Consider the following 14,402-nt stretch of genomic DNA (forward strand, 5'->3'; position numbering starts at 1 on the left):
GTTTGCCTTGTATAATTTTATCGTTCCACGGGCAAATGGAATATTCTGGGGTTATTCCTAAGCATCCCGAATGCTACCCCCCCCCCGTCTTGATCTCAGAGGATTCTTTCTCGCTGCCGCGTAGAACATTCATTTTATTCTGACAGCGCTGGCAACATCGCTGTTTTTCTCACCAGCGTGAAAATGTAATTTTATCATGCAACAAAAGACCCGCGTCAGAAGGAAAATTGGATATTAAAGTGTCATTGCAGGAATTACACTTAGCCAGTAACGACGGACCTCTGATGCATGACAGTAGCACCGGCTTAAGTCCTGGTAAAAAGATCCGCAAAGCGCCCGGAGACAAGATTGATTTGCGCGATTATGGAAGCATTGCCGGCCGCGTTTGACACAGCCGTATCAGTTGAGTGAGTGGTCACGATACAGCCAGGTCACGTTGGATTCTTATTCAGCGCACAGTGATGCGCATCCAGGTCATGTGCACCCAGTGTATTTCTTGTGCTAACTCATATTTTGGATGCACTGACGGCGTCGTTAGAATTGCCATGTGCATTCTCACCCCAGTTTGATTTTTTTTGCATAATAACTTTGAGTTGCCTTTTTTCTCCCAAGCATTCATTCTTCGTATAATAACGTGCGGGACATACTGAAAAAAAAACAGCCACAAATCACAAAGAGGGGTTGAAAATATTTCGATAAAATTTCAGATTCGACAATAAGAGTTGGAAAATTGGTTTTGGTTTTAATACCAGAAAACAGAAGATGCTTTCCCCACTTAATCCCATCTCATTATTCCAAGTCTTTCCTCACTGCAGAAAATTAGTTTTGGTGTTTCAAATTTGCCGGATATCCGTGGACAGAGCGCATACTAAAGATGGACAACTTAACGCAAACTTGCCAACAGGTGCACTGCCGCCCACACTCAGCCGTGGAAAAGGACCACGCGTCCGTGCGGGTGACTCGGATTGTGGCGCTTATAGTGACTTTGACATATAGTTTCCATTTTTTGATCTTCTAATCCTTGGTGCAAAGCTACCAAAGGAAAATGAGACATCAATATGGGCGTTTCACGATTGTGCGCCTTCAAGAGTTTGCAACGTGTTGACCAATCACAGTGCGCGAAATCTGTTGACCCAATGCGCGTTGAGAAACAGTCGACAGATTTCGCGCCTTGTGTCTGATTGGTCAACGCGTTGCAAACTCTTGGAGGGGCACTATTGTGAATTATAGAAACCTCTATTCCTAGGCTTGACATTCATTTCGTGAAAAAAAGAATTTGTTTACATTCGTACAAAGATGGATATACAGTGTCCTTTGATAACCAGAAATGAAGTATGTTAATTTGCCCTTCGTTATAAAACTGACGTCAAATTAAGCAACCAAGAGGATTTAGACGATGTGACAACACATGGTAGCAGAGAAAATATAAGATTCCCTCCCCCCTCAAAAAACCCAGCTTTGCTTCTTGCACATTTCCTCCAATGCGCAGAAACCGGCAGATAGTGCGACGCGGCCTGGAACCTCTGGCAGTATAATTGATTAAGGGTTACATATTATTTAGGGCCTACAGCACAATTTATTCTAAACACCTTTTAATTAACGGTCAACAAGCGGGTGAGAGAAGACTCATTGCCTCTATGAATATTTAACAGATTCGGTTGTACGCCAGTAGTGTCTTTTCCATGACTTTAATAGAGACTGTGTTGGAAGATTCCGCGGACCAAGAAATCGCCGATTTCCCGCGCAGCAGCGGCGGACATCGCAACTTGAATGCCACTACGATATTCAGGCAGCTCCGCCTCGGGTCGTTTGCGCAACGACAACAGGTGCGAGTAGCCGAATAATGTGACGCCGAAACCTCTTCGTAAAATATATGTGTGCACTGTAGAACGATACGGTGCCGGGGATACAGTGTTTGAGAGGCAGTAGAAGCCGGCGGAGATCATGATCAGATTAATATCCGGGCAAGAACCCTATCCAGGGGGCGGTACTTAAGCCCCGACGCAAGATGATCTGCACGAGGGAGACAGCAGATCTCTGCCGTGAGGTGTTGACAGTGAATGCCGTCACCCAAAAATTGAATACAGAACCCAAGTTGGAAAATAAGTTTTTTAAATGCGCGTAAGTGGGGGGCATTTGGCCTTGTGGTTAGGGTCTGTAGTTGCTGATCACAGGGTGGGAGGTTCGAATCCAGCTGTTGGCAGCATGTTGCGCTCTTGGGAAAGTCACTTTGCCCCTTTGTGCCCCTCTCCACCCAGGAATAAATGGGTTCCTGTGAGGACAGGTTTGGTTAATATGTCGAACTGTCGACTCTTTCCAAACGCCCATTGAATTTTTCTCACCAATTCGCGAGAAAAAAATGTGTTGTTGCAAAAAAAAAAAAAACAGGCACGGTATACTGGAAACTACACTTGTAGCTTCATTAAACCAATCGATGGAGGATAGTATACCCCTAGAAGCCCCCTTCCTTGAGGTGAGGGCTGTTGGCCTGCCTAAAAGCTTCAGGAAGCAAGATAATCTCTGTCACGAACCTACCGTTTTTCACCTTGCTGTCATATTTTGGTTTTTCACAATGCCTTACAGAGCACTCTGCCTTGGCAACTTCGAGATAACCGGAATCAAAAACGACAAATCTTCTTTAAGCAGATAATTTTAGACGTTATTCATGCTTAGCGAGTGTTGCGTCGTGATTTCAATTGTAAATAATTTTCACACTTTTTTGGAAAAACAATTCGGGCTTTTTCGATTTTTTAAATACAAGCTTTTAACAACCCGTCTGGCCTTTTCCAATGTCACACAAAACTTGTTTTCCTTGAGTGGAGTCGACGGTGAGACCCAAAATTACCGATAAAGATCGCAGGGACGAAGGAATTAGAAAAACATGAGCATATTTTCTGCAGTACTTGCTGCGAATACCTAGGAGTCCGGAAGCATGGAAGTTAATGAGCCATACGTTATTGACTTCTGCACAGATTCGTCCGCGAACACTGACACGTACGTTTAGGAAGTGTAAATGATGTCTTGTTCATTGTTTCAATCTTGTTCTTAAGGCTTGGTTGAATTGACTCAAAAGGTAACAAAGTAGTCTGTGTATGGCGATCAATATCCTCATGGATTTTTTTTTCCAATTTGATTTCTTTTAAGAATGTATTTTGTTAGTATGCGGGCCTAGGTCGCATGCTTGTACACCTTCGCCAGCGGCTTTATATCGCTACTCGTGAAGTAGGCCTACATTGGCGAGTAATAAGCAGATTAGGCCTGGGAAGGTTCGTAAAATATCAAACCAGGCATCGTAAACGCTCTCACGCGCTAAATGTATACAACTCAAATCACAGAAAGTCCGATTTTTAATGGGACGATTCCGAATGTTGTCAGATTACCAACGGTGATGTTGTGAACATGTCTTCTTGATCTCTACGGTCCCGGTACATTCGCTTTCAACATGTTTACTTGTAGTATACTATGAGAACTGTTGCTTCATGATCAACACACCCTGCCTACGTCCATGCTCGTGCAAAGACGCCACAGTTGATTGTGCTCAATGTCAACAAATTTAAAATTAATTTGTGCATGAAGCTTTAATTTAAGGCCCCTCGGCTCACAGCCAAGCTGTTTTTATAGTGCAACACGAGCCAGTCTCGGAAATAAGAGCAAGGTGATATTTCTTCTGGGGAGTTTAATGGATAAGATGACGGCTGTGAAGTATATATCCATTTTAAACTCGGTTTCAAATTGTAAGTAGTGGATTAGATCCATGAATATGTTGTACATGTACGGTTTTCGGTGGCTAAACGGCGTGGGCCAAGGGCTGGACTGAATTTCAAATGATCTTCTACACTGTAAATCAGTGTCATGATTTGTTCTGTACAATGATTACCCTTGGAAGTGATTAAAACGGCTGAAGTATACCTGCAGACCAGTCACCGCTTTAATTTTTGTCAGCCTTTTGCACACACCTCGTTCTCGCTGCACTGCCACGCGGAAAACCACGTGTGAAGATGATCATTTGCACTGAAACCGGCTGTGGTTAAGGTTACCCATTGAAATTTCAAGTTTAGTTAATAGTATCAAGTGTAGTTTGCGGTAGAATCGCATTTTATGTGTCCAAACACTCTCCCTTTTCACGTGGTCTTAAACCTAATCGACCGTTCTGAAAGAGATAATTTTCGTGTTTGACAAATCTTCTCCTCTATCAACGTGATTCAGATCAAAAATTGTGTGCGCAGAACGCTTTGGTATAGTCGCGGCCAATGAAAGTTGCTGGATTTGTGGTGTGGTTATGTTTAATTGGTATAATTTGTCCAGATAGTCGCTAATTATCCTTGAGGCTAGTATTTGAATGGTGTGTCACTATTTCTATGATTTCTTTACGAATAATGACATCATTGCCTTTCAAGGAGGACCGGTTTGTTTTTGGAGGGTCTCGCAGCAAAGGTTGGGCTCCCCGAGTGATATAACATTTGTCGAGGCTCTCTTAATGTTTGCCATCTGTGGCTTGCAATCGCCCCATTACAAGGCCGCAGCACTAACAGGAAACACTAATTACATTCAAGGCATGAATAAATAATTATTTGTTGCGGCTGGAAATATAACGCAGAAGAAGTGCAGGTCAGTATGCAAGACTGGGTTTAGCTTAGGGGGGAAAACGACGAATTCGATTTTAAAAACCTCGAGGCAGCGACACTTTAAAGGAACACAGACGTTTTGGATTCCAGTGAGATGCTGTCTCTCTGAATTTTTCCTACCTTTTTTCAATTGGCTGTGTCACGGGAAAACAGCCTTTGCCGTGTTAAGGCACTGAGGGCGGTTAGAAAAGCGGAACATCTGATAGGTCTATACAATGCGTTTTGCGTTTCACACACCTTAATTTTTTTCGGATATTCTATTGCATTTGCATGAGTTGGTTTTGTCTTTGAGCTGTTGGGCCATGCGTTAAGCAGGACCTTGCCATGCAGGAGGCGGATGTAATCGATACATGTGACTTTTGATTCAACGGCTCGTATCCACACTCTTTGTCCAAGGGCGTTGTCGACGGCTAACTTCTTTGAGCTCTCAGTGGTGAGATTTTTTGTTAGGGTAGACCAGGGGTCAACACGCGTGCGCGTGGAATGACGTCTGCAGGGCACTGTTCGTGCGATGTCTTCGTGGTTATTGAATCCACCCACGTTGCATTGCGTTTGCTTCAACGGTCTGTGATGGACATTTGTCGGCACCAGGTCTGTAGGACAGGATATGAGATGAAAAGTTGCAAATACGTAAAGCCACGCTATCGTGGAGTTTGCGGGTATAAATTAAGTATTCGGAAGATTAACAATGTAGGGAATTAAACGAAACACTTTGTGCGTCGTTATGTATGGCATGTTACTATAAATAGACACCTCTTTTCTCCTCCGAATCAACCGTGCCCCTGGCATGTCCCTTTAACACGTCATTTGACGGCGTGTTCCTTGAAAGTAAAAGTAGTTCCAACACAACTCGACGGTTTCACATCACTGCACACAATGGCAGGTATGACTACAGAATTGTTGATTGAGGTTTAAATTATCGATGGGCGGAAGAAAGGCGAGAGTGTAACTCGTGCTGAATATTTTGTCCGTTGGTTAAAGTTGTCCTAATAGTCTTGATAATCGAATTTTTGTGGGTTAATGGATCTGTGCAGAACAACATTTTTCTGGTTTTGAATTACAAAGGGTTTGCGAAGAAATTGAGTCCAACCGAATAAAAGCACCAAATTCTTATAAATAAGCCGAATTTTCTAAATTATCACCTCAAGTTAAAAAATTAATCCAAAGCCCCTGGAAAATTCCTCTTTTTCGCCAGAAATAAAAAGTGAAAACTGATAAATTCCCAGACTAGTTGTAGTCACTTCCTAAACATGAGTGACATCAAGAAGACATTTTGATAGGCCCTGTGGAATGTTCTGAAGTAAACCCGCCTGTCCATGTTTGGAACATCCAAGCGAGGGACTTCAGTGCACCCTCGTGTTGAAAGCTTCAGGTTTGAGTTGCTGGATTGAAAAGGAAAACACTGTGTGCATTTTTGATTAGCCAAGGCAGGTTGTTCGTTACAGCACTGCAGGAGGAGATAAAGTCCTTCGACCAAGGTAAAAGAAGTGAGCTTCTCTCAGCCGCTGGAGAGAATAAGACATCAATATGTAATCCTTCGCAATTGGAATAATTGTGTCCTTGCTCCGTGCCGCGGTCAGAGACGGCGCCTCGGGGGAAAGTGACCCCGAGATGAAGCGAATATACCTTCACTCTCAATTACGACTCGACTAATTTTATGCCTTATACATCACGTACGTTGATGAGGATATCCAATTCGTCATGATAATGAGTGGCGTTTTCTGCCCAACGACTGTTTCAGCAGTACCCACGCACCTGCCATCCACTGCATGGTTTGCTGCCTGCGTGATGTGGAAGTTCAAGACTGAATGCTCGGAATGCTATTGGCGCTTTTTACCGGGGCCCGAGTGCGGGACAGCCGGCGCGAGGTTCGAATCGTGATGCAGCCAGGCATTGGCACTTCGAAGTATGCAAATCTACTAAATACGGAAAAGTACTCGGCATAACGTTAAATACCAGTCCACACGTTGACTATGTTTTGCCTAATCAGGATCGCTTGTCGGACCTATTTCAGGTAGATCTTAAAGCAGTGTGATGTTTGTTCGCGTAGCGACGGTTTTGGCTGGAAACTTCCGCTTACTGCCTCTCCCCGCTCAATGTACAGACCACTTCAACCAAGCTCAAAATTTGTTGAAGAAATATATACTCATCTGCCTTCTTATAAAATAACCTCAAATGTGACAGAAAATTCTAAGACTGTTAAGCTGCAAGCAAATGAAGTTGATTCAACGGCCGACCAATAAGGTCGTTGGGGTTTAATAGTGTGTTGACAGGTTGTGTCATTCGTCCTTTTCGATCGTATGACAGGGGGTCCAAAGATTATGGGAACTGCGACACATGTTCCTTCCACATCAAATTACTTTGTGGGTAGAGGACCGCGCAGCATACCACTCACTCTAACAATAAGAACCTCGAGTAAACACTGCCAACACAACTTGGTTCAGTTTACGCTGAGAAGGTATTTTCATTGTGTGCTCTGTAATTAATGTTCACATCTTGTACATGGTGCCCTAACGGTAATGGTGTCGCTATAAAACCTCCCAGCTGTATTAATTTGCTAACACAATTTTGCCGATGTTGGAGGCTGACAGCACGATTATAAGGTTTTGAGGTAAGAAGGGAAACGTGAATGGTACAAGGTTCGCGTCATTTTCATTTCCGGTACCGGAAAAAACCAGTTATCACTCTTATCAGAAAGCTTAATCTATTTTTTTTCGCCCGTGTCCATGCATGAGTTATCAAAACTATGAATAAGCAGATGATGAATTTATTACACGTCAGCAAAACATTTGCGGCTAAGTTAAGTGGAGCACGAAATATTAATGTGCTCATCTTGAGTGAATCTGCAGTGTGAATGTTTGCCACCATATTTGTCATATTTAATAAGGGAGAGGAAACGTTAAGCACTGCGTGCATTCGCGGCGCAGTGCAGCGGCACACTCGTACCTGTTTTTATACATAAAAAGTGTGCACATTCCTTTGTTCTCCTGTGGTTGAGGAAGCTTGCTCCTTTTTTTCCAACTGGGATAACTCCTTCGAGCTGGATTTTTTATGATGATTTCCTGGACTGTTCCTCTTCATTTTACCACGGATAACCTTGACCCCAAAATGCCTCTTAAACTGTTTTTTCAGAGAGGGGAAACATTTTGTGGATGTGTGCGAGTCCACACACCGCCGGCATACCCTACTTTAAGTGGACTTCTTTTGTGCAAAGATCTACACTGTGTATGCCATGCCTGCACACACTTCTTGCACGCGAGTACAGCCACGTGCAAGAAGTGTGTGCTGTTCTCGCGTCTGACGTCGAGTCCGCGTGAGCTAGCCCGCGACCAAGTTTACTGGCTGCGGCTTGTATATGAGCACGTATCTATGGGAGGTGGCTGCAGCCCCTGTCGTGTTCCAGTCGCAGCCACAACTTTTACGTTTTTTGGCAGTGTATTCGCGTGCGTGCTGGGCGTACAGCACCAGTGGTGTTCTCTCTAACTTCTCTGTTTGTCACCAGTGAGTAGGCTAAGTTAGCACGGAGGGCAGAAACGGTCTTTCCTACTGTAGCGAGGAAAATTTGTTTTGGATTATCAGTGGTACCCATTTACATTTTGAGACTGCCCTAGAAAAGACAGTGGCCGTGTCCAAATGGCTTTTCTCCACCTCAAATGTGACGAGGGGTGTCACGGAAGCTTGAACGCCATTGCCACCATTTGTGCACATAGAGATGAAAATGAGTAGACTTTCTGTACGGCATTACGTCATGGAAGATGGTCTTGGGGTCCCGTGATTGGCTGCACTGCATAGCACATACAGTCTGTCCATACATCCAATTGATAAGGCCCCACTGCCGTTGACACGAGAGTATTATTCAAACCCCCATATGCAGCAAGGTATGAGACGGAGAAATCCCCCCCCCCTGCTTTGTGTTGTTCATTGTCTCGCAGGAATCTGGGGAATTCCTTTCAGACATCTTGGGGGGATGTGTTAAGTAACAATAGTCTGGAATGTGTATAGGGATTGGACATGTTGGGGGGATACCCCTCGGTCTCATTTCTTGCTGGGTATACAAACCCCTGGGCGCCAGGGGTGCGTCAGGTTCCTGAGAAGCCACAGGGAATCACCGAATTGCCACGCTCAACAATAACTAACAGCGTGGAATCCCTTCACTCAGGCTCTGATTAATACATTAAAAAGCATGCAATTGAAGCAAAGCCTTGTCCACTCTCAATTACCTTTTTGATGTGCCTGTCGATGAGAAATAGAAATGAGCTCGGAGCTCTTCTCAGCGCCAGCAAGCTCTCTCGTGTAAACAGTTACCACACAATTTCCGCCCAGGCTGAAAGTCTGCATGGTGACATCAATAGCGCGCAATATTTAATAAAAGCCATTTCGCATTTAGCCATTTATACTCAAGTGCACAAATAAAAGGTAAACACAAGATAGCAAATATAAAATGCGTTAATTAACATTATCAGCATGCAAGGGATATGTCATGGGTAAAAAGTGTACCTTCTATTACCCCGAAATCGATATACTCAGCACGATATGTGGCATGGGGGACCCCCCTAATGTGATGCGAGCCATATACCCTAAGGCTATTGTGCCTATACTGTGCACCCCCCTGGAAATCTGAAAAGAATTCCAACGATTCCGTTAACACAAAAGAAGACACAATAGAGGGGGTCCCCCTTTGCCACATACGGTGCATCAAATGAAAACCCACCCTCAGAACACGGCTGTCTACCTTCGCCACTGTCCTCTCAGCCACCCTCAAAGCCTTATCGAGTTTGGAACACGGGGCGGGGAATGCAAATTGGCCAATATCACTCCAAGACCTGCTTCCGTAAAATCTTAATCGCGTCATTCTGTACACCCCAGTCCTGCATCTGCCTGTGATAAATAGGTATAGCCATGTCCGATCTCACATGGAAGTAATGGTCCCCCCTGAGTGCCAGATGCGCCAGATGAATTTTTTATGACTCTTCTGTATGAACAGGGGTTTATCATCAACCAAAGGTAAGTTGTAAAAGCTTGAGTTTATCTCTGAACTGTAAGGACATGGCGTGGTACCCCACAACGTAAATGCGTCAGACATGCATGTGTTGCCGGTTGTAAAAATTGCCGTCACACATTTCTAACTGGCACCTCTTACAGATGCTACGTTCCCGTGAAATTTGTACAAGTGGAACCGATCTTTCCAACTTCGCCCAGAGGGATTGGCCTGCACACACTGCCAATGAACAGGTGGAATCCGATCGTCGTTCTGCAATTGTCGACATTATCAGAAGCATCCAGGTTAGCCACAAGGCTGATGCCGGTTCGTAAAGAGACCTGACAAAAACTCCGCTTCCTTCCCCCGAACATCCATTAAATTACCCGTAACTTGGGCTTGTGTCGGTTGCCCCTTCTTTAAATCGGACAGGGTGTGGTAGTGTGGTGTGCGCCATGTATGCTTATCTCTTTGCTGAGCAAGGCTTGGACGTGGCCAACACTGGACTGGCTCTCTCTATCGGGACGGAGGCCTCCATGGACCACGTGTAAAGAGTTTGTGTGTAACTTACACACCAATGCACTGACAGCCCTGCAGGATTGATACCGACTTTTATGGAGTTCTTGGATTACCTCCCATGAAGTCTCCCTGGAGCGAATGAGGCGTGCACTGGGCGGACAAACTGGCGATTATTTAAAAGTGACAGTTGAATCACCTCAGTTAAAGCACTGATAACTCTGGCGATCAAGTCATAGCCATCTTTAGCCCAAGTAGCCCAAGTTCTGATTTCCAAAGATTGCTAGTAACTGTTACATACTTTGTGGCCCGGTCGCATCACGTAAAAAAGCCTCACGGGCAGTGTTTGGAGCAAAAGTCTACAACGTAATCTTTAGGCCTACCATATGACGACCAGTGAATGGTTAAAAAAATCATCTAGGGTTAAACGCTGGTAGAAAAAAAACCCGATTTTGACATTTCGACATCTTCCGTCAGCAATTAAGCCTGCTCTCTGTACTGCGAGAGTTGACTTTTATTAGCAAAACACCCGCCACTACCAGACTGAAATGAACGGTGCCAAGCGGATCTGGTGGCAACAGGACAGACCCCCGAACCCCAAACTGCATCCAGTTGGCATGACATGGCTTTCGCGGCATGGGCTACCCGGATTGGTGGAGACAGGGCTGGTTCCCGAGGAGCCAAGGTCGTGTCCTACTCAGGGCCAGAGTTTTGTGGTGGGATACCTGTTTGTCACGGTGTTTTGTCGACGTTTAGCTCATACGAGAGTTTTTGGTTCAGGTAGTTAGGATGGAGACATTATGGTGCATGGAAATGAAATTCCATCAGCATACGGAGACATAGAGGTTGTTTACGGAATAACAATAATCATTATAAAGGCGAAGTTGGGTGTAATACTGGTCCGTAGGATTTACTTCAAGGTACGTAGGCCTGCCTTTTTTTATTACTTCGACAAACGCAGCTTTGATTCAGTGGGATACCATCTATTGAAAGAGAACAATGCTTTTACCCATCGAAGGAGAAAGTTCTGTTTGAAAACTGTGGCTAAAATTAAATTATTTTTCCCAAATCGGTTCCTTTCCGACTGGAGTTGTTGAAAAGCAACAACAATGGACACCACGTATTTCAGCACTTGGTGGCGCTGTTCACGATTTTCAGCAAGCGCGCACTGGCGCGGCATTTATTTTATCCGCATGCATGTGCGTACAGTTGCGGCAGGATTAATCCCACTTTTGCAGTCCTGTCACCCTGTGGGGGCTCTGAATGTGTTTGAATGCCGTCTCATTGGTCAGCCAAGCGCCGATCGCGAACCCAGTCGCATCTTTGGCCGTGGGTCTGTTCAACGGGGCTTTCACTCAGATTCACCCGGATCGACGATGGCCGGTCATCGAACTACGTCATCAGACAATGAGGAGAAGGGCCAGCCTAAAGCCCCGTCATCGATCGGGGGTAATTTCGTCTCGTTAATTCGTCCGTTAAAAGCGAACTCTTTCATCTTCCATCCAGTTCTGTCGGTGTCTAGTCAACCGTACCAGGGAGGGGAAGGGGAGAAGAATAAGGTTTTTGCCTTGAGTGACGATTACAAATTGCTGTGGGTTGTGTGAAACTTCTGGTTCGAAAGCCTTTCCAATCCATTCAGCTTTCTCAGATTCTGTACTGCAGACTAAGGAGGGGAATGATAAATTAGCTTGTAACTGTATGCTGTTAAGTATTTGATAATCCTAATCGAAGTTAAGCTACAGAAAATCTTGGCAGTTACATCTTGACTGAACTTTGGCCATTTTGGGCATTACAAATTGTGCTCAAGCAGAGGATCTGCAACCACGAGGTAACTAGGATTTGCTCGAAGTATTTGCTACATCATGGCTTGCACTGACTCACAGACTTAATTCTGAAATAGGTAAGAAATGTTTTTCCCATCGTAAATGCATGTACATTTTAGTGGGTAACTTCAGCACCACAGTGTGGCACAGTTAGCCTGTCTTTGTATATTATCACCAAATACCTTCACCCCTTGGCTTCAGCTCTCTAGCGTACCTTCACCTCCATAACATATGCACCTCGCAGTGGAAATTGTTTAACCAGTTATTGTGTGATTTTCTTATCTGAAAAAGTTGCAGGGGGCAGGTTTTTTTACCTGCAAATTCTTCAACCTTGCAATTGCGCTTTGACCAAACAAAGCAGGACACTCATACTGCACTTGATTACATTGGTAAGGTGTCCAATACACGGCATAGTGGCAGTGGTGTAGCTAGGATTTTACTAGTGGGGGGAGGGGGTGTAAAGGGGACACCAGCATCTTATAGGGGCACCAGCTTTGCGTGGTATGGTTTTTTTTGGGGGGGCAAGTGTTTATTAGCCTTGTTCAATATCCATTCATCCTTTTTGTTTTTAGTGGGGGGGGGATTGCCCCCCTCCCGTGGCTATGCCATTTGTCACTCAGTCTGGTACATGTTTTGTAGAATTTAAGATTTGGAAAGACTGCTCTGACAAATTTATTTAAAGTATTTCAAGTCCTGCCCTTGGGGTCTGAGTGACACTGTATCAGTGTATCACAATGCCTAAGTTGTCATGAATTGTCGGTTCCCACTTAAGATGCTGCAATTGTCCTTACAATGACATGCAGATTGGAAAGAATTCAAGGACATGGCTTTTATCTGTAAACAGCCAGCCTGTCCCTCTGGGGGAGGAAGGGAGGCGATTTAAGCCGGAGAAATCTGCTGGAACACAGAAGGTCTTTCTGTTCATTTCTCTCTCAACGCCGGCATTTCCCTTTTGATGACAATCAAGCGGGCAACTCATTCCAAGTCTGAAGGCCTTACTAAATTTCCATTACATTTTCCCCAGTGCTCCTGATATGATTGACTCGCTGGCATTTCAGCACTGATGGATTGTTTCGGGAGAGTTTTCACCGGCACAGACAGTCTCCCTCTCTTCCGATTTTTCATTCTTGGCGAAGGTGTACAACCAATCTAGAGTAGGTTGTTTTTGTCTTGTCTCCCGTAAGGACAAGCCATTCATTTACTGCTGATTGGGGGAGTTCCTGCTTCTCCTCCAAACTCACAGTAGTACATGGATTATTTGAAATGCACACAAACACACTGACTTCGGTTGACCTACAGATTTTTCCAGGAATTACACCAAAGTGCGATCCACACTTGCTCAGAACACAGTAGTTTTTGATTTAACAAGTCCATTCTGACAATATATCTAGACTACTGCTCCACAAATTACTCATATGCTAGCAATAAATTTCTGAGTTATTGATGGAATATTTTGCACCAATAAACATTTCAATCATGCACATTCATAAACACTACATTTTATTGTAGTAACCTGATCAGTTTGGAAAGCCCCTTGACAGGGATTCTTTCCTTCGAGCAATTCTATGGGAACTGAGTAGATATTGTCCTTTGTTTATTTCTGTTTGTGCTGTTTTTACCTACGGTATATCTTGAGAAGTGAAATAAATTGCACAAAGTTCCTGTTTTCAGTACACAAATCAGTGCACCTGTGATCTTGCCTTTTTTCATGCCTTTTTTTTTTTTCAATTGTGTTCCAGGATTCTCGGAGCAGCGGAGGGGGTGCCATTTTCTACCCCATCACGGTGGGCAGCGGTGTCAGCACAGACAGCCCTCGGCAGGCCAGGCGGCACCCCTACGCCGAGATGCTCAAGCCCAGCACCCTCAGCCTCAAGATCGGGCCGCGCATCGAGGTCACCGACTCCACCGAGTCGCTGGACAGGGAAGTGGAGAACCTCAACCTTAGGTGAGGTTTTCCTTCATTTCTTCCAATTGTACACATTGTACATGTAGCAAAGACTTGCAGGACGGTGTCGTTTTGCCAAAACTTTCCATTTTCACCAAAGGCAGGATATAGTGGCTAACTACTGTTATGTTAAATTTGACTCAAATACTGACTCGTGACAGCATTTTAAACAATAGATTTGACTCAAATACCGACTCATGAAAGCATTCTTAACAATTAATTTGACTCAAATACCGACTCATAAAGCATTTTAAACAATTAATTTGATTCAAATACCGACTCATAAAGCATTTTAAACAATTAATTTGATTCAAATACCGACTCATGAAAGCATTTCACGAGTTGGTATTTGAGTCAAATTTACTGCAGTGCTATTTAGCCACTCTATCCTGCCTTTGGTAAAAGTTAAAATTTTTGGCAAAAATGACACCGTCCAACAAGTCTTGCCCCCAGCCTTATACATGTATTTTGCAATACCTTTAGTTGCTGCCACAAGGTGATGTTTGCAGCCTGGT

The 14,402-nt window shown here is 44.3% G+C and overlaps 1 protein-coding gene across 2 annotated transcripts in view; it reads left to right on the forward strand.

Annotated features, from left to right (window-relative positions):
- LOC147797066 (uncharacterized) overlaps window positions 1-14,402 on the forward strand; it is a 73,941-nt gene that overhangs the window by 51,257 nt on the left and 8,282 nt on the right. Inside the window, exon 2 of one of the 2 annotated variants that reach the window (XM_087144273.1) lies at window positions 13,682-13,891. In XM_087144273.1, the coding sequence (XP_087000399.1) occupies window positions 13,682-13,891 (210 nt within the window). Of the gene's footprint in view, window positions 1-13,681; window positions 13,892-14,402 lie in introns of those variants that run through there. The other variant, XM_087144272.1, reaches the window with a different exon arrangement.

This window comes from Acanthaster planci, linkage group LG12 (assembly GCF_054643075.1).
Source record: "Acanthaster planci isolate LZ-2023a linkage group LG12, COTS_SCS, whole genome shotgun sequence".
NCBI lineage: Eukaryota > Metazoa > Echinodermata > Asteroidea > Valvatida > Acanthasteridae > Acanthaster > Acanthaster planci.